General features: G+C 47.5%; 1 protein-coding gene across 1 annotated transcript in view; it reads left to right on the top strand.

Annotated features, from left to right (window-relative positions):
* The window catches only part of TMEM178B (transmembrane protein 178B), a 386507-nt gene extending 379238 nt beyond the window's left edge, over nt 1-7269 (top strand). The window contains exon 4 of the mRNA XM_010599766.3: nt 1764-7269. Coding sequence (XP_010598068.2) covers nt 1764-2014 — 251 coding nt within the window. The 3' untranslated portion in view covers nt 2015-7269. The remainder of the gene's footprint in view (nt 1-1763) is intronic.
* Nucleotides 7270-20725: the final 13456 nt, after the last annotated feature.

The following is a 20725-nucleotide window of genomic DNA, read 5'->3' as shown; positions in this document are numbered from 1 at the left end:
CCAGCTTCCACTCCCCCTGGGTGTCTGAGATTGCCCGGATACTGTACCCTTCCCCGTTCTGGAAGTGAAGGTTACAAAACAAAGCAGAAATCTTTGCTGATATGATAGCCTACGCTGTGTCACCGTGCGTTTTATTTTCTCTTGGTTATTTGTAAAATGGCGTGTTTTTCACATTTATTACCTGCTTGTACTTCTGCTGTGACCTGACCCTTGGCCTAGGTAAGTTTCCTCTTGTTTAGTAAAGGCTTTTTCCTAACCAGATTGTTCCAAAAGAGAGTCATTGAACCCGCAACATTGGCCTCACCCAGGAACTTCTTAGAAATGCAGATTCTCAAGCCCGGTACCAGACCAACAGAATCCAAAACTCTGGGATGGGGCCCAGCAGCTCTAACAAGCCCCCCAGGGCTGTGGTGGGAGACCCCCTGCTCTCACCACACCTCATGACATCACAGATTCAACGTGAACCCATGTGTCCAGCAGGAGACCCTGAAGGACCCACCTGGCCTGACACCCACCGTAAATAGCTTTGTGGCTGAGTGCAAACCCTGGATCCGGCCTGCCTGAGTTTGTAACCTGGCTCTACTAGTTCTTAGCTGTGAGATCTCAGGCAAATTACTTAACCTCTCTGGGCCTCGAATTCCTTATCAGTAAAATGGGGGGAAACAATACAGCCCACCTCCCAGAACTTTTGCGAGATTTAAAGGTTCCGTGGGTGTCAAACACTTAGCACAGTTCTGGGTCAGAGACGTCAATAAATGTTAGGCACATCTGCCGCTACTCTACCTTAATCATCTAGTGCTGCTACAACAGGAACACCACAAGTGGATGGCTTTAACGAAGAGAAATTTAGTCTTTCACACTCTAGGAGGCTAAAAGTCCAAATTCAGGGTGCCAGCTCCAGGGGAAGGCTTTCTCTCTGTCAGCTCTGGGGGAAGGTCCTTGTCATCAGTCTTCCCCGGTCGAGGAGCTTCCAAAGGACACACTATTCTCTTGGCTCTTGTTTCTTGGTGGTATGAGTTCCCCCATGTCTCTCTACTTCTCTCTTTTATACCTCAAAAGAGATTGACTTAAAACACAACCTAATCTTGTAGATTGAATCTTGCCTAATTAACATAACTGCCACCAATCCCATCTCATCAATATCGTAGAGATAGGATTTACAACACATAGGAAAATCATATCAGATGACAAAATGCTGGACAGTCACACAATACTAGGAATCATGGCCTAGCCAATTGACAGATATTTTTGAGGGAAAATGGTTCAATCCATAACACTACCTGTTTGACTTGTCACACACTCTTGAGCCTGGGCCTGAAAGAAAGAAGGTTGGATCTTAAAGCAACTCACCGGTTAGGAGGCAAGCGGTTTTATAATAAATATGTGGCATAACAGACCTGCTCTTGTTCCCTCTCCTTAAAGAATATTCTTCTCCCTCCTCTTTCTTCCATCTACCCAGCCCTGCCTTCCCAAACTAAACATGCTTCCTTAGGTCGTTGCTGCCCTATCAGTTTACATAAGGCGCACAGGCCACAGCGAACGTTGACCAAAGCTTATTGTAGTACATCCCATATCTGTTGGTTAGAGCTGGGTTATAATTCTATGCCATATAGAAACTATTTTAGCAGTATTTGCATTGGAGGTTAATATGAGTTGTATATATGATACACATATATATGATACATTGAAAAAGTAATGGTCCTCCCTTCTCTCTCTCCCTCTCCTCTGCTGCCCCCCATGTCCCCCACCCCCTTGTCCTGCAGGGACCTTCTGCATCATCTCACTGTGCACCTGTGTGGCTGGGATCAACTTTGAGCTCTCCCGCTACCCACGCTACCTGTACGGACTCCCCGACGACATCAGCCACGGCTACGGATGGTCCATGTTCTGTGCATGGGGGGGCCTGGGCCTCACTCTCATCTCGGGGTTCTTCTGCACCTTGGCCCCTTCTGTCCAACCTGTCCCGAGGACCAACTGCCCTAAATCCAGACCTGAGAATGGGACAGTGTGCTAAAAAAAAAAAAAAAAACGAATGCTCAAACTACACACACACACATATATAAATATATATATAATATACATATATAAAACAAAACTAAATCAAAACAATGCCAGGGCCAAGGTAGCGTTGAGTTGGCTCCGGCACCCGCATCTCCGCCCAAGTTTGTGCTGACTCATCACCGAGATGGGGAAAGCTTTCCCGTCGTGTGGCTCTTCTACCCATTCTTAACTTTTGGCTTCATCGTTTCTTGAAGACAGAGTGAACGTCACCCCCTCAATGGCCTCTCCATTCCTGTCACTCACAGGAATGGGGTGGCGGGCTGAGAAGGGACAGTGCGGCGTTGTCTGAAGCAGCCCAATTGTAGAGAAGGACGTGCCATCCATTGAGCCAACAGGAGAGGACACCATCCCCACCAGTCCTGTCACCAAGAAACAAAGCCCTTAGTCCATAGAACGTAGCCCCCACCTCTGAGGCCACTTCAGAACCACGTCTTTTCCTGCTCTTCCTGTTCTGATGTCCTTCCTGGCCCACCAGCGACAAACAAGACTTGGAAGAGAAAGCAAACTGAAAAGGGAGTTTTCTCTTTGCTGCCAAACTTTCCAACAAAGTTTTAGAGGTGAGAGAAGATGCACATCAATAAGTGGACACCTCAGTGGATGCTCAGAAGACCCCGTCTTATCTTCCAGCTGCCTTACACCCAGGTTCACCAAGAGGCTGCCCCACCCCGACCCCCACCTGCACTCCCTGGGCAGATAGGAGCCTTGGAGTAATGCTGTGATATGTGTATGTGTGTGTGTGTGTATGTGTGTGACCACGTTGGGTGGTTTTCCTTCTTTTCTCCTCTACCTTTTCAATGGAATATTGCATCAGGACTGTTTTCACTGTCATGTGAGGTGGTTTCATGCCCCAAGATGGAGGCTCAGAGACCTGGGAGGTACCAGGATGGGCAAGCCTAAGTGGGTGCCAATTCTGCAGCTATGGATCCTTGGTGTGAGTGTGTGTGTGCGTGTGGTGGATGTGGGGTTTTATTGTTTGGTTTGCATTTTTCTATTATTTTTAGTACAGCTCAAATTTCCAGAGGGCAGAACCAAGGGGGAAAAAGCCACTGGGCCTGAGGACCCTGGGGCTCTTCATGTCACAGTTCTGGGACTCCACAGGATTGAGTGCTCTAACTTTGGACATGCAAGACACGGCTGGGCACAAAAACCACGACAGAAGAAGGGGTGCAAGGTTGAGGAGGCGCGTCTCCCTGGTTGCTGTCGTACAAGTACGTATGCCAAACGAGACCTCTTGCTCCCCGTCACTGGGAGCCATCCTCTCTCCCTGGACAGCTACCCCTTTCCTCTGGGTGACCTTTCTGTACAGGTAAAAGAAAATGGGCCACATACAGAGAAAGGAACTCCGTTCCCCATGGGCTTGCATTTGTATGATATTGTGTAAATTCATGGAGAATTCCGGACTCTTTCCATCTTCCGCCTTTTCCTCTTGATGTTCAAGGCCATGCATCCCAAAATAGCCGTCTCAGTGGCTGGGACCCAAACACAGGTGGGATGAATTCCCCCACATGGTCTCAGCCTGGTGGAGCCAATTGGTACTGCAGGTGCTGGTGAGCGGAGCCGTTGGCAGGGGGTTGTGCAGCTCTAGGGGCGGGGTCGGCCAGTGAGAGCAAGCCTCGGAGAGACGAGGCCAGGTCCCCGAGCTGACCTAGCCATGCACCAACCAGGTAGCAGGGACTTCAGCTGCTTCATAAATAAATACGCTCTAGGAAGTCTCACAAGCCCCACAGCTTTCCTTACCACCCCGCACTCCTCCCCCCCACCCGTCTCCCAGCGTAGCTTCCCACCCACCGCACCTTTGCCCACCTCCTGACCGCTCACCTTGCCCCTCTGTCCCCTCCTCTGCTCTCTGCTGGCTCTGTGGGAGACACACTGGATATGCAGGGCTCAGGGCACGTGCACCTCTGAGGTGTGCCTTATGTCTGTTTGTGTAAGTTTGTACCTGGATGCAGGTGGGGGTGTACCACTCAAGACTGCCATACCAGGGACACTGGCCAGGTGTGGGCGGGCTGGGAGATTGAGAGTGGCAACACTTGGCTTCCACTTGAGGGCCTGGGGCTGTTTGTAAACGATGGATTTATCCTATGAAGAAGGGAAATCATTTTCAGGAAACCCCGGCTTTTCAATTGTACAAGGAAATTGTTCTTTCTTATTTTCTTTGAAAAGTAGTTTTCCTCCGTAAGGGGTAAGGCATTCTCAGGCTGGAGGAAGAGTGAAAAGAAGTATCTCGGACTGAGAGGCCGGTGCTTTCACTCAGTGTCTTGGGATGCACTCTGCCAAGGCGAGGAGAACCATTTGTCCACACGTACCTGTTTGTGGGCAGAGGCCTTGTCTGGGCCCAGACCCAAATTCCAGCTCTTTCCAGTTACAGGAAAGTGAAAAAAGATCTAAACGGGGCAATTTGGTATCAACCGTTGAAACTTTCCTTGAGTAACCAGGTGTGGACACTGGCTCTCAGGCATCAAGAATACCCTCTTCTTTTATTCCTACCTGCCAAAGGTGGATCAAGTTACCTTTATAGCAGACCTTCAGCAAAGCCTACTGCACCCCTTCCAGACATGACCATCCCTGAAGGGTGAAGAGCCTCCTAGGGACAGAGGAGCCACCTGGGCTCAGCTCACCCTCAGCAGGGAAGGGCTTGGGGGGCTTTGTGATAGTAGACCAGATGGGCACACAGATGCCCACTCTGGGGGCCAAAACACTGCCCATTGGCTGGCCAGGATAGAGGCCCTGTAGCGAAGTGAGCCCTGGCCAGCAGAGGAGCCAGGCCACAGATGGAATGCCACCCCAAGCAGTTACTCTGGCTTTCCTGCTGTGAAGTGTCTGAGGAAGGAGGGAAGGGAGAGAAGAGAAAGGGGCCTCACCTTGTGCAGCTCTCTAGGCCAGACCCTGTGAACTCCAAACCCAAGTAGGACCCAGCCTTCTAGAAATTTAGGGTCAGGACCTCATCAAAGCACCCAGGCCCCACCCCAGGTCAAGTTCAGGTTCCTTACAGGCGTGTGCATGTGAACTCTGTGACCATGTTTGTGTTTGGAGCTCCAAGTTGTCCAACTTGAGTATGGAACCCATTCCAACTTTGACTTCCCTCCCTACTAGGTTGGGAATTCAGGAAAGTGGGGTGTCTGCCTGGAGAGGGGTCTCATTTCTTTGTCTCCTCATTGGGGGAGTTATGATTTCTTCTGTTCACTTCTCTCTCTCCATTCACATCTACTTCTCTTTTCCGTCAACTGTGGGCCATTAATGTAGTTAAGTCATTCTTCTCTAGAGAGGCCCATGGACTCCAAGTAGCCCCCTTGCTGGTTGCAGCTGTTGGTTTCATAAGGGAGTCTGAGGCTTCCCTGGAATCAAAATATTAAAAAATGGGCCTGTTTCAGCTTCAGCCCCCCCATAAGCCCCATCCATCCAACAACTCTACCCTTTCAGCTTCAGCCCCCCCATAAGCCCCATCCATCCAACAACTCTACCCTTTCAGCTTCAGTGATCATGAAGGCAGGGGCTGGACCACTCTACCAAACCAAGACCAAGTCTTTCTCAATCACACAGCAGGCTGGCCCTGGTGCCGTCTTGGTCTTTCTCCTGTAGGCAGTGAGTAGCTCCATCTGGCAATGCTTGCCTTTCATTTGGGAAGGAGAAGAGGATGTGGTGAGAGTTTGAGACTGGGCTCTGGGCCCCGCATCATGTTCATCCACAGGAATGTCAGGAGGCCTAAAAGCACCCCCTGTTTTTGGCCTGATTTGGTGAGAGGATGTGTTCCCTAAGGCTCTAAACCTACCCACCTGAGTCAAATTCAGAGTAATGAAGCCAAGTACCTCATTCAAGGGCATTTAGAATGGTCTGTCTTTGCCTAGCTTATTCTGAGTTAATTAAACGATTCCCAAGTAAGTGGGAAGAGTGGGTAAGCAAGGTGTGCACGGCCTTATTTGTGCTTACTCATCTATAGTGCCCATTTTCACCTGTTTTCATCATGTGAGATTATGCACTGCAGATGAGTAAGTAAACACAATTAAGCCTGTGCATACCTTGCTTACTGGTTAATCCACCCCTGCTGGTGGAGTTTGTGTTGGATGCTTGGTTCATCTTTGTAGCTAACTGAGGCCACTGTGCTGCTTAGACCCCTCCCTCTGCTCCTGGGACTAAGTGTCCCAATGGACACTCTCTGCCCTTCCCAGGGAAAGATGCTGAGTCAGGGTGAGTAGGCTTAACCAGAGGTGGAGATGATTGACGTATACCGGCCAGGCTGTCTTTCCTCTCTGCTGACTCCCAGCTGTATACAATTGAGTCAGGGACCAATTTGTAAAGAACCCCCCCCCCCCGCCCCAGTTCATGTACACAAAGTGATGCTGATGTCCCTCAAAGCGGTCAACCCTGGGGTCTCTCTACCCCCTTCCCGGTGAGGCTGCTGTGGTGCAAAATGTTTCTGAAACATTATCCTTAGCTCTTAGAAGACGTACTTACAGGCTATTGCATTTTTTCCCCTGAGTAATACATGCTCATTGTAAAAATTAGAAAAATAAAACACAAAAAGGCCTAAGAGATTGTTCATAATTCTATCACTGTGGGCATCTGTGGGGGAGCTGATCATGATGGCCGTAACCCCAAAGGTCCTCCATCAGTGAGGGTCTCTGGGCTGCCAGGAGGGCTGTCCATGGCCCAGATCACACAGTCCACATGGCATTGACTCTGTGTCCTTGGAAGCAGGAGATAGGATTCAGAATCCCCGAGGATAGCCAAGAAGCCCCTGAAAGCTGAATGCTAGAGGTTAGGGGCAGGTGGGGAGTGGGGCTAAAGGATCCCTACTTTGGGGTCTCTTTTCAACTCCTTGGTTTTTTGTTTTTTTCTTTTTTTTTGGTGCCATCTCAACCTAACAATAGGCAGAGGAGCACTGAAGCCAAACCACTTGCTAAGTAAGCCACCCTCACACGACGTGGTCACCGCACACTGCATCTCAGCTCTGCGCGCACCTGCCGCAACCCTGGGTGTTGTGTCCTTTCCATACTTGAACTTCCTCATTGCAGAATGAGGATATGCTAACACTTTACCTCACGGCTATGAAGGGTGACAAAGACACTGCCAAGCGATGTGCAAACATGGCGTGTCGTGAAATGACGCACCTCTCAAACCACCCTGCAGCGCAGAGCCCGGGGCCGTGTCCAGAGCGGGACTCTTCCACATCCTTCCTGTGCCTCGCTGCTACACGGATAATCCCGAGGGAGAGGGTGTCTTGGCCCTGGCTCGGGACTGTGCCTATCTAGCTTGAGCACTTGGGGTTCCACTCTGGCTCAGGTGCCCCAGACAAGTCAGCTCCTAAATTCATGTCACCCTTCCCCGGGTTTCCTTCGTTTTGTCCAAAGCCCGTTTTGCAAAGGGCATGTCCTTTTATTCCCTCAATTTTATCCCTAGAGGTGATAGTATGGGTAAACCGGATGGGGCAAATCGCAAATATGAGCCCAAGCAGTTCACGATTAGCCAGGGCACGTGGCCGATGCCTTATTTTTCCACCGTCCTCCTAACATTATTCTAGCTTTACATGCCCAAGTGGTGGAAGCAAGTCATATTCCCAAGGAGTTTAGTGCACTTTTAGGTTTCCCCTGAGAATAAGTTTCAGGAGCTGGGGCCTTCCTTGTCAGTTGGCAAAGCAGGTGGCTTCATCCCAGGCATAGGGGAGGGCTTCCCATAGGAAGACCTTGGGGTGGTATGTTCAATGGGACAGGTTCTGGGTGTAATCGTGTTTGGGATAAACCGAATCCTAGGTTTCAAATGGAGTCCCTGGGTGGTGCAAACATGTAGCGTGCTCAGCTGCTAACCAAAAGATTGGAGGTTCTAGTCTACCCAGAGGTGCCTCAGAAGAAAGGCCTGAGGGTCTGCTTCCAAACAGACAGACACTGGAAATTCTATGGAGTGCCTTCTCCAAGGGCCATCCAAGTCATTGTTATCTAGGTAGATGGAGCCCATCTGGTGCTGGGAACAGCCCAGCTGCAGGGGGCTTGTTCAGTGTTGAGAAGCAAGGGGGTGGTACAGGAGTCACCCAAACCTGGCACCTCCAAACCTGCCACCTCTTGACAGCCACCACCCTCAGCAATTGTATCTCCTGCTCTTCCTTCCCAAGACCATGGGCATTGCTCCTTGGGAAACCTCTCTCTTCTCCTGTCTCCCTTCCGCCCTCTGGTTAAGCCATTCCTTTCCAAGTCCCCTCCTAGTCTGCGTGTGTCTGCGTCTGTGTCCTTGTGTGTGTGATGATGGCTTTCACATAAAGAGCTTCAGGAACTCATTTCCAGGCTCTTTGCCCATCTCTACCTGTGGTTCTTTTGCGATTTGAGACTCTCTGTAAACATGGACAAATAGAAGTGGAAACTGAAATTAGAAGGGGAGGGAAATGGAGACTAAGCAGAAGGGACTGTGTAGTTTCCTCAGGGCTTATGTGGACTGCTCAGAAACCCTGACTCCGGATGAGGCTGGGAGAGAGGAAAGCCATCAGCACAGGGGATTTTTCTGGTTGTTTCTGGTCATCACTAGCGTCCGCTCTGGAGCTCTCTGTTACAGAGGGTTTTGCCTTTAAAGTAAAATATCTTTTCCCAAAAGTGAAAGCAGGGAAGTCTGAAAGGTGAAGGATGTTGCAAAGGTCAGTGCCAAGACCTGGGGTCACAGCAGGAGCCCGTCACAGTCACCACTCTCCGGGCCTCACAGGTCCCTCAGCCAAACAGGAGGAGGAGGGGCTCCCGGGGCTCGGAAGGGCACCTTGTCCCCTCGTCCACTCTGCTGCTGTTCTAGGGGGTCTCCCAGCCTGTGCTGTGCGTACTCCCTGCATCGAGGCTAATCGAGAGAGTTTCCTTCCCTGCTGCTCTCGTTCACTCTTTACTCCAGAGAAACTGACCTCAAGTCAACAGGCAGCTCGCACTCTGAGCCCAAAGCCTTTATCTACCTTCTCACCCTCCCACGCCTTTTCCCTCTCACTTGGATGCCCTCAGCGGGTGATCTTTGCTGACAGAGCCTTGCTGGACAGGGGGTGGAGAGAGAGGACCAGAGGCTGAGGCATGGGGATTGCTTGGGAATCTCTGACTTGCTCTACAAACTGGCCAAGGATGCCAGGAGCAGGGAGCCTGGCTGAGGGTTGCCACCACCTAAGAATGAGGAAGGCAATGGCGGGCAGCGGGGTGGGAGGACAGGTCAGCTAAAGGAACAGTGAAGAAGGAAAGGGATCTGGACTGGGTCCTTTTGCGGGGGGGAATGGTGGAACCACCAGCACACCCTCGGCGGCAGAGCAGGGCCCCAGGCACTGGCCCTGATGTCACAGGAGGGAGGAGGGGGGAGCAGGAAGGATAACCCTATAGGACAAAGAGCTGCCTCCCCAGGTCCCAGAGGAGGAAGCCCACCAAGTTGGCCAGTGAACCAACATCCCCAGGGTATGGGCTCACCCAGCCAGACACTCCCCGTCTGACGTCCCCAGGGGTCAATCTCTGTGACCAGCTTGGGGAAGGCGATTGAGACCAGCCCATCCAATAGAAGCATGATGCAAGCCATATATGCAATCTTAAGTATTCCAGCTGCGACATTCAAAAAAAAAAAAAAGTCAAAAGAGGTGAAAGTCATTTTAGTAATTTTTTTTAATGCAACAGATTCAAAATTGCATCACCTTAACAGGTAATCAGTATAAAAAAATTACTCATGAGATATTTTATGTTCTTTTATTTTTCCAACAAAGTCTTCAAAGTCCAATGTGAATTTTACTCTTAGGAAACATCTCAGTTGGGACTTTATAGTCTTCTGTTCTTCGTGATGGTGATTAGCACATGGCTGCAGGCTGCCATACAGGGCTGCCATGTAGATGCTTCACTGGGAGGCTGGCTGAGGGCCTCCTCACTGCGGGGGCCACTCTGCACGGCTGGCGGAGGGTGGAGGCTGGTGCTGGTCTACAGGAGAGGTTCTGCTCCACCTGCTGAGGTGGAGGGAAGACCTTGTGTTGGGAGGCAGAAGTGAACTAGATGTCCCATCTGCCCCAGGGGGTGTCCACACACCAACATGGCCCTGCTCCTGACTGCCTGTTGAAAGGACTTCCTGGAGTCCTTTCATCCACAGGAACGTGAGCTTCTACCCTTCATCCCGCGATGGGGAGGGGCACCCACAGCGGGGAGGGGCAGCCAGGGCTCTCTGCCAAGAATAACTGTCTCCACCACCTTCTATCATCTGGTCCAGCCACCTGCTAGGTAGGGACATCTCATCAGTACTTGGTGCTTTTTCGAAATCCCTTGATTTCCTGAAAATTTTATCTTAAAGTCGAGTGTTAAAAGGAGACACACTAGGAAGGGCAGTGGCCACAGGTGGATCCGGTCTCCTAGGATGTGGCTGTGACGTGTTCTGTCCCTACCCGGGGACTCTGTCCACCATTCCTAGTTCTCCTCCCTGCCTGGAGACCTTCCTGATGGTTGAAGGAGTCTCTTTTGTTGGGAGAAAAAAAGATAAGAAGTGAGATCTTAGTGCAAAGAACAGAATAATATGTAAGCAGCCAACCCCTGGGCATTCTCAAAGCTTTTCAAAAAGCTGGTAAGACAAAATTCCATTCTTATGAAAGATAGCCTTCTGAGCCCCGTGTTGCAGAGGGAGAAAGAAAGAAAAAAAAAAAAAGATGAGCCGATTTGGTTATGTTTTATATGTGGCCATTAGTCAGGGACCATCGCCGGCAAAACTCTCAGACACCTGGAGTGTTTATGGTCCACCAGATGATTGCTCAGTCAATATGAATTTATTTACCTTTAATTTGCATAGTGCTTTCTGATTGGTTAGACAAGCCGTGGTGTGTACTGCAGGATTGTAACAAATCCTCTGCTCTTTGAGGGAGCCATTCCTGTGGTTATTGGTGCTAAAATAAGATTAAATACGATGTTAATTTGTTCTGATACGATGTGAATAAATGTGCTGTTTAATCCTAACAAGAATGCTACATCTTATCAGATCTACTGTACTGTCTGTTCCTTCTCACAATGAATCAATTACAGGAAAGGTGAGCCTCACCAGACAGGTGATCCCCTGAGAGGCGACTTCAAGAGGGGAGAAGGAGGGGGACGAAAAGGGAAATTTCCAGGGTCCCGTGACTTTTTAAGGACCAAGAAAGCAGAGAGCAAACCGGAGACTTCGCGGAAACTGACTGCATCTTGTAATATTGTTTTTCAAATTGGCAGAAATACTGTATTTCCATCGATTGAGGGGAAAAAAAGTGTCTGGTAATTAACTAAATGACTTGTTCATGGAAAAAAATAAAAATAAATAACCTGTCAGTTGTGGAATGTAAACTGATTAAACAATTAAATAAAGAAGATCATGTTGTGTGTTTTAAGCAATTGTGTCTGCTTGGGGAAAGGAGGGGCGGGGCTGTGCAGGATTTGATGGAGAACAAGGCTTTTTTCCCCGGGTTTTGTGGGAAGAAATAGTGCAACTCCTATGTAGATAAGAAAATAGCAGGCTGGAAACCGTAGTCCTGAAGAAAATGGCAAGACATTTCAATCATGTGCAGGCCAAAGGTACATATTTTTGAGTTGGGTGAGAGAAAAAAAATAAATAATGGAGACAGATTCGGAAGAGAAAAAGAGGGAAGCTGTTACTTTTCTCCTATTGCTGGCATTAATGACTGTCTCCTTAAGAGATGCTGAAATTACTAGTTACATTCTAACCCCTCGACCTATTTCTTAGGGCTCATTGAAGAGAGAAGTGCTCCTCTGTCTTCATCATCTCTGTCCCTAACTCAGAGTCACAGCTCCTTTCTGCTCATGTACCTTTAGAAGTTTCCAGCTCACGTCCAGGTAGTACAACCAGGAGGGAGGGAAGCTGATGGGAGGCTTCATGGAGTCGGTTCCAACTCAGGACAACCCCATGTGTGGCACAATAGAACTATGTTCCAGAGGGTTCTCAATGGTTGATTTTCCAGCAGATCACCTGGCCTTTCTTCTGAGGTGCCTCTGGGTGGGTTTGAACTGCCAACCTTTCTGTTAGTAGTTGAGCGCATAACCAGTTATACCATCCAGGGGCTCTGAGATGCTCTTTGAAGGGCACTACCTCAGTTAGTGCTCCTAGTTCAAGCCGAAGAAACTAGTTCTGCCTGATTTAAGTGGAAAAGTAACTCGGTGAGTGGACATGGGTAGCCAGGAGCCTGTAGAACCGGCAGGAAAGAACGGGCACACCCAGTCCAATGTGGACCCTTCTGACTGCTGTTGAGCTTGGACACCACAGCTCACGTGGCTCTGCTGTTGCCCTGGAGACCGTCTGATGCTCCCCCACCATCACCCCCACCAGAATCTACCTTCTGGCCCTGCTTCTTTCCATCTGCAGCCCCTGCCTCAGGATCCCAGGTGGGTGCAGAAAACAGGTTGGAGCTTCTTTATTCTCTCTCCTGGGCGGTATGCTCCGCCGTCCACCACAGCGGGCAGTTTTCCAAGCATAAGCTAAGCACAGGTGTTGGGCAGCCTAAAAGGGGCATTTCTATTCGAGGTGGGATACCCGAGGGAGATGGAGATGGTGGTGGTTCAGGGGCAGAGTTATCGCCTTCCATGTGGGAGACGAGTTCGATTCCTTGCTGATGAACAGGTTTCGGCAGAGCTTCTGGACTAAGACTAGAAAAAAAGGCCTAGCGATCTACTTCTGAAAGTCCGCCAGTGAAAACCCTATGGATCACAACGGTCTGATCCCCAACTGATTGTGGGGCACGGGGCAGGGCAGGGTTTTGACCCATTCCATCATTTATGGGGTCTCCATGAGTTGGGGCCGACTTGATAACAGCTAACAACAACCTCTGAGGTGGGGGGAGGGTTCCCAGATGAGAGGTAGGTCCCTGCAACTCTTGAGGTCTCGGATAGTGATCAAGGAGTGTGCTTACAGCCTTCCTGATGGTGCTCAGGCCATAGGGAGCAGTCTTTGTCAGGGACGTGGACAGTGTTGGGCACTATAAAGAAGAACTTCGCAGATCTAGTCTGATCCAGGAGCACTAGTATACAAATAAACAGTAAAGCATTTCAGAGGTAAGTGCAGGTCAAAGGTAAGTGCCTTATAGGATGGGTGAAGGGGGAGTTTAATAGGGCAAGAAGAACTCGAAGAAATAGGAGACCAAAAACCTAAGGGTCCCCCTCGCCGTGGTAGTAACGTCCCTTGGAAGAATAAAAGAACACAACCACTGGTTTTAGAAGTGAGCCAAGGCCATTCAGCCCTTGTGCCTTCAAAGGGAGGAGGTAGCATTAAACACCTGCCCTGGCTCGGGGAGTCCCTGGGTGGTACTGACAGTTAATGTGCTCAGCTGCTAACTGAAGGGTTGGTGGTTCGAGCCCACTCAGAGTTGCCTTGGAAGAAAGGCCTGGCGATCTACTTCCCCAAAAATCAGCTAGTGAAAGCCGCATGGAGCACAGGTCTACTCTGACACACGTGGAGCCACCTCTCGACAGCAACTGGTTGGCTGTGGCTGGAGCAGGGGTGTGTGAGCGTGGGAAGGTGCCCGAGCCAGGTACTGTGGATCCTGTGCTACTGCATGTAGACCCGGGGTGAGTGGGTCGCCAGCAGATCCCAGCGGAATGCCTGGATGCCCCGCAGAGACGAGACGCAGGGCCGGTCCTCCTTTTCCCCAGTGAAGCACGACTTTGATCCTGTGTCTGTGGTGAACTCTGCAGTCCTCTGAGTTTAGGAGAGCTACGTCTGGGGAAACATACCCCACCGCAGCGCCAGCACCTCCAGGCACAGAAATCCCCAAAGGGAGAGCTGCTACGTGGTTGGAGAAGGCAGCTCCAGGAACCGTAGCCAAGTCCCCTAAAGCCCATGCTGTGTGGGGGAGTCCGCCAAGGGGCGCTCTCCTCCAGGAAGGTTTTCGCTCCTAAATGTCCATCTGGACTAAGTGCCTGCCCTGACCCTTGGCACCATGCCGTGTCTCTGCCGTGGCCCTCAACACTTCTGGACGGACTTTGTGTTTTTCTTGGGGTTTCCTCAGGACCTGGGTTGTTGTGGAGGGCAGAAAGTCTGGCAAGGGAGACCCTGGGCCAGACTTCAGGGAGCACCGGGTAGAGGGAGGAAGAACAGGGAAGGAAGCCACAGAGTCCATTCTGCACTAAGTATCCGCTGTAACTTTGTCCTGCCTTGCTGTTTATACCAACTGTGGGATCCAAAATTAGGTTTTCACCACGTCGTGACACTGATGTCCCATTGTTCACTCTCAATCTCACCATTGCTCAAGTTCTAGGTCAGGGTTGGACCTATGCAATACAACCGAGAGTGCTTTGTCTCCCTTTGGAAACCCTGGTGGTGTAGTGGTTAAGAGCTACAGCTGCTAACCAAAAGGTCAGCAGTTCAAATCTATCAGGCACTCGTTGGAAACTCTATGGGGCAGTTCTACTCTATCCTATAGGGTCACTATGAGTCAGAATCAATTCGACGACAATGGGTTTTTTTTTTTTTTTTTTGTCTCCCTTCAGCCTGGAGAATGGACCACTGAGACTGACATCTATGTTCATTTTTGAATGGAGCCAGCTTATCTGGCACTGTGAGTGCCAGGCCAACCAAAGGTTTTAGCCACGTGCATTAGAGCACATGGTTTTCCTTCTGTGACAATGTGATTCTATTGTATACTTCAGGGATCAGCAGTCCTTGCATAGGTTTTAAAAACTTTGGGGACATTGAGAGCTCGCTGAAATTGTAAACATAGTAGGCAGTTATTGTCTGAGGACCCTGTTCACAAGGAGGATGACCTCTGCTTGAACATAAAATGGAAACATTTTAAAAGATGGAAAAATAAGACTGTTCAACGAAAACAAGGAAGCGTTTCTCATTCCATGTGCCCTCCTCCCAGTGGCGTCTTTGAGCTTGGTTTTCTTAATCCTTCCCACGGTATCCAAATTCCTTGGGTGTTTACCATCATAAATTGGTAGTATAAACAACTTGATAAATGTTCTAACATCATGGGCCTTAAAAGATAATTATCTCTGAGGTTCATAGACTAGAACAGTAATGGGCTGGGAACAAAAAAAAAAGATTCACTTTGATAATCTCTATCTACAAGGTGAGTGGGAAGAATCCCCAAAAGGTGCTTCTTTAGAATATGAAATCATGTCTATGCAAAGTAAAAAAAAAGTTCTCGTTAATTCTGAACCAAATGGCCATGAAAATAAAATGGCCTTCAGAAAGTGCTGGAGCTATCCAAGCTTGAAGATTTGGTTTCCAGCCCCAGAGGTCTACCTTTTAATATAACTCTCAAATGCTGAAGGACTGAGCTTCATCTACACTAAAATTAGGACTAAGCAAAAATAAAATCTATCCTTAGCTATTTTGAAGGCCAAGTGTGGATTCATCTTACGGAATATTGCATGTTCTGGAAGGGACAATTTCTTCTAGAAGAGCCCAGCTCCTCCGATACTGAAGAATTTTCTGACATTAAAATAAACAATGACTTTTAGCCATTATAGAGGAAAAATATTGACCTGCCATCTTACCTGCACGAGGAACTTGACCAACAGTAGACAAGGGATTCTGCCTTTAGGTAGTATTTCCATTTAAGAAAGGAGGGAAAACGCAATAATATTAAAGGGGAGAAAGAAGAAGCAATCCTCTGTAATCCCAACACCTCATGAGAACCACTGTCAGCATCCTGACACATTGCCTTTCTAACTGCTATTTGTTGAAATAATTGTAATCATGTTGTAAAAATTGCATAATCATAGATAACTTAAGTACTTTTACATACCAGCTTAATAAATCAAAAACACACTCCTCCTTGCACTGAATGTTTCATCCTTCGATCTCTCGTTGTCTTCCTACTTCAGTCATCTACAAATTTTGGCTTGAAGGGAGCCCAGCTCCGCTCACCAGGCCCAGAAGTGCACTGAGGATCAAGCTCAGTACAATTGCTGCCTTGACACACATCCCCTAACTCCTAACACACCAGCACAAGGGTGCTTTTCCCTCAACACCCTCTGTTTACTGAGCCTGCGCTGGTGTCATGCCAGGCCCTTTACTGCATGCTTTCATCCACATCTCGCCACGACCCCGCACAGAAAGCATGGGCACCAGCCACCTTCGCAGATGAGGAAATGGGCTCAGAGAGGTTAGGTAACACCCCCGTGGACCACACAGCTGCCAAGTAGCAAACCCAGGATTCAAAATTCATATCTATCTGGACCCAAAACTTGCATTCTTAACCACCGTCACGTGCTTTCATTTCTCCTGTGGCTTATATCTCCAAAACCCTAAAAACCAAACCAAGATATCGCCATCGAGTCGATTTCAACTCACAGCGACCCTACAGGACAGAATAGAAGTGCCCCATAGGGTTTCCAAGGCTGTAAATCTTAATAGAAACAGACTGCCACATCTTTCTCCCGTGGGTTCAAACTGCCAACCTTTTGATTAACAGCCAAGCACTTAACCACTGCTCCTTTCCCAAAACCCTAAACCTCCTTAAATCCTCCCTTTAGAAGCCCCTTTAGATTCCATCCATAAATCCTAATCTTTTCTATCTTTTTTTACAGATTCATATTTTTATTGAGTAGGGAAAACACTCTCTGTACTCACACCATCACAATTTTACTTGACCAGAGGTTGGGACGCTTGGCTTGGGTTTCCAACGGCCAATAGCCTTAGCTTTCACTTTCTGAGCTTGTTTGGTAAAATAGAGAGCCAACAAAAATGAGGGCAGGTCTCAGTGAGATGAATTAACACTAGAGCTGCAACAATGGACTCAAATATACCAATGATCGTGAAAATGGTGCAGACCAGACAACATTTGTTCTATTGTACATAAGGTCACCACAAGGCAGAGCTGACTCAATGGCACCTAACAACCTGTCTTGATTTGACTATTTTCCCTTCCTTCTCCTTGTCTTCTAGGCTTTGATAGAGATTTTTTTTTTTTCCTTTAGAATGGAAGTCTGCTTGCTACTAACAGAAACTCAATGGGAAATAACAGCAAGTGTGACTTAGGACCATCTGGAGACCCTCATTTTGCTCACAGCCTTCAAGGCCCTTTATAATTTATATATGCATACATGGTCTTATTTTGTCATAGAGCTACCAATGGCATTGCTTGATTCACAGCATTGTTGGCACCTCTTTCTTCTTCCCTTTCCCCCTTCTCCATTTCCAGTAACCTAACTAATGTGTTGTTATTTTAAAGGAGTATCTGTTGGTATTAAACAAATACAGTATTAAGATTGCGTACCCTAATAGAGGAAGAGGGAGAGTCAGGAATAGGAAGGAGATATGGAATGTGTGGCTAATTGCCTCCAAAAACAACTGCCTCCTTTGCAATGAGACCAGAAGAACTGGATGGTGCACGGCTACGATTACTGAACGTGTTCATCAAAGATTCTATAGAGGAATCCTGATCTAAATGGGGAAACTACAGAATTTCAAATTCTCATGGACTACACTTTCTGGAGCCATTGAAGCTGGATCAACCCCTGAAACTATTGCCCTAAGATAATCTTTAAACCTTAATTCAAAAATGTCCCCTGAAGTCTTCTTTAAGCAAAACAATAGTTCAGCTTACTTAGTAAAGAATGTTGGCCTTGAGCTTTGTGCTCTTTTAAGAACTATGGGATCAAACTGACAACAACAACTTGAAAGGTTAGATAGGAAGCTTAGAAGGCAGTAAGTTTATGTTAACAGGGGAAGGACAATTCAGAAAAAGAGGGTGAAGAATGGTTGCCCAAGTTAAAAAATGTAACCAATGTCAATGAATTGTACATGTAGAAATTGTTGAATTGGTGTATATTCTGCTGTGTATATTTTAAACAACACCTAAACAAATTGTATAAAAAAGATTATGTGCCTTAAACCGAAAGCAGCTCCTGTATCTACTTCATTTTGAAAAGCACTCGTCTGCAACCAGGAAAAGATAAGGACCCCGCCGGCCCTAGCATCTCTCTTTCATGGGGATGGGACAGGCAGATTTCGTAACTTTTATGGAATTCAGTGGGCATGTATTGATCTGGTCACGTTATACACAAGTCAGAACTTCAGTCTAGTTTTAGCTGTTGCAGTGGCTTTCATCTATTCCCTCCCTCTTATCTGCAGCATCATCAGAAAGGAAGTGGATTCATCAGTCTCTTCCAGCTCTGCAATTCTAAGAAAAGGAGCAAAGGGGAGTTGTCTAAAGCCACCCAGAGAGAAAGAGACAAGTCTGAGACTTGAACTCAGTTCTCCTTGCCCCAAATATTTGCTTTTCTAACATTTTATAATCATGCTTTTTTTTTTTTTTTTTAACTTTTAGAAACAATTAGAAATTTGAACACTAACTGGGTCCTTTGAGTATGTTAAAAAATTATTGTTATCTTTGGTTGTCACGAGGGGGGGAGGGGAAGGGAATACACTAGATAAGTGGTGAATCTGGTGAAGGGTAAGACGGTACACAGTATTGGGGAATCAGCACAACTTGACCAGGGCAAAGTCATAGAAGCTTCTTCATAGACAAACCCAAAGGCCCTGAGAGACCGAGCTACCGTGGTCTCGGGGGACATCCAGCTCAAACGACATAACATAGTCTATAAAGAAAATGTTCTACGTGTGACTGTGGTGAGTAGCGTCTGGGGTCTTAAAAGCCTGCGAGCAGCCATCTGAGATACATCTACTAGGTTCATCCCAGCTGGAACAAAGGAGAATGAAGAAAACCAAAGACGCAATGGAAAGGTTAGTCCAAAGGACTGTTGCTGTTGTTGTTAGGTGCCATCAAGTTGGTTCCGACTCATAGAGACCTTGTGTGCAACAGAGCAGAACACTGCCCAGTTCTGCGCTATCCTCACAATCATTGTTATGCTTAAGCCCATTATTGCAGCCACTGTGTCAATCCATCTCATTAAGGGTCTTCCTCTTTTTCATTGACCCTCTACTCTACTAAGCATAATGTCCTTTTCCGGGGACTGGTCCTTCCTGATAACATGTCCAAAGTATGTGAGACATAGTCTCACCATCCTTGCTTCCAAGGAGCATTCTGGTTATACTTCCTCCAAGACAGGACTAATGGACCACAGCTACCACAACCTCCACCACACTGAGCCCGGAACAACTAGATGGTGCCCAGCTACCATCTCCTCTGTCAGGAATCAAAATACAGGTTCCTGACAGAGCGGGAGAAAAATGTAGAACAAAATTTAAATTCACAAAAAAAGAAAAAAAGACCAGGCTAGGAACTAGAGAAACCGCTAGAGTATGGACCCCATACACGCTTTTAACTCTGTACTGATGTCACTCCTGAGTTCACCCTTCAGTCAAAGATTAGACAGGTCTATTTCCAATGATAACATACGTGAGGAGCACGCTTCATAGTTCAATCATGTATGTGAGACTAATGGGAACACCAACCCAAAAGCAAAGATGAGAAGGCAGGAAGGAACAGGAAAACTGGACGAATTGAATCAGGGAAACTGGGGAGGAGAAGGAGAGAGTGTTGACACATCATGGGGTTGGCAACCAATGTCACAAAATAATTTGTGTATTAACTGTCTTTGGCTGGTTTCTCTAGAGAAGCAAAACCAGTAAAGTGTATAAATACACACATATAGAGAGAGATTTATATCAAGACAATGGCTCACATGGTTATAGAGGCTGGAATGTTCCAAGTCCATGGGTCAGGGTAGAGGCAGCTCCTGATTCACGTAGCCACAGGGGCTGATGAACCCAAAATCAGCATGTCATAGAGGAGGGCTCTTGCTTACGGGCTGCAAAGGTCGATGAATTCCAAGATCGGCTGGCAAGACGGCAGGTAAGCGAATAGCTCAAGTTCCAAGAACTGAAAATCAGACAAACAGGAGCCAGCTATAGGATCCAGAGCAAGCAAAAGCCCATGAGGCCTTCCACAGAATGTCCATGCAGGCCACATACCCAAGGAAACTCCCTTTCAACTGTTTGGCTACTCACGGCAGATCCCATCATGGAGATGATCACGTTATATCAAATCTCATCATGAAAGTGATCACAGAATCATACTACTGCCAAACCATTGAGAATCACAGCCCAGCCAAGTTGACACACAACCTTAACTGTCACACTGTTTAATGAGAAATTAACTTGCTCTGTATACTTTCGCCTAAACACAATAAAAAAAAATTATTGTTAATTATTTTAGGTGTGTTCCTGATAATGTGACTATGTCTTTTAAAGAAGATCTTGCATTTTAGAGGTAGACACTGACATAGTTATGGATGAAATCTTACGACGTCTGGGTTTTGCGTCAAAGTAATATAGATGGCAGAGCACTGGGGGAGTATGGATAAACTTGAGGGGTCGTGAATGGATAATTATTGAAGCTGGTGGCAGGTACACAGGGGTTAATCACACTATTTCCCATCTTATGTATGTCTATAATTTCCCATAATAAATGTTTAAAGACTAAATAATAAAAATAAAAACCATGTTTACTCAGCACTCTTCCCAGACAAATAACTGAGAGTGTAAGATCCTAATTTCTTGGTTTGTATCTCACAGATTTTGCTGGAAATCAACATATCAAATCTCAAAATGTGTTGAAGAACAGACGTCAGGGTTGAGAAACCAGCTACATACTCAGTACAAATGGGTCATTGTTGAGGGAAGCAAGTCGCCTAGAAATGGAGGCAGCATACAACCACGTTGCAAAAATAAGGCAGATTCTGACAGATGCCCTTTGTGAGGAGCACAGCTGTGCTCTCATTGCTGGTGGAGTTGTGACCAAGGA

Source organism: Loxodonta africana, chromosome 8 (assembly GCF_030014295.1).
Source record: "Loxodonta africana isolate mLoxAfr1 chromosome 8, mLoxAfr1.hap2, whole genome shotgun sequence".
Lineage (NCBI taxonomy): Eukaryota > Metazoa > Chordata > Mammalia > Proboscidea > Elephantidae > Loxodonta > Loxodonta africana.
This window is presented reverse-complemented; position numbering and strand designations above follow the sequence as displayed.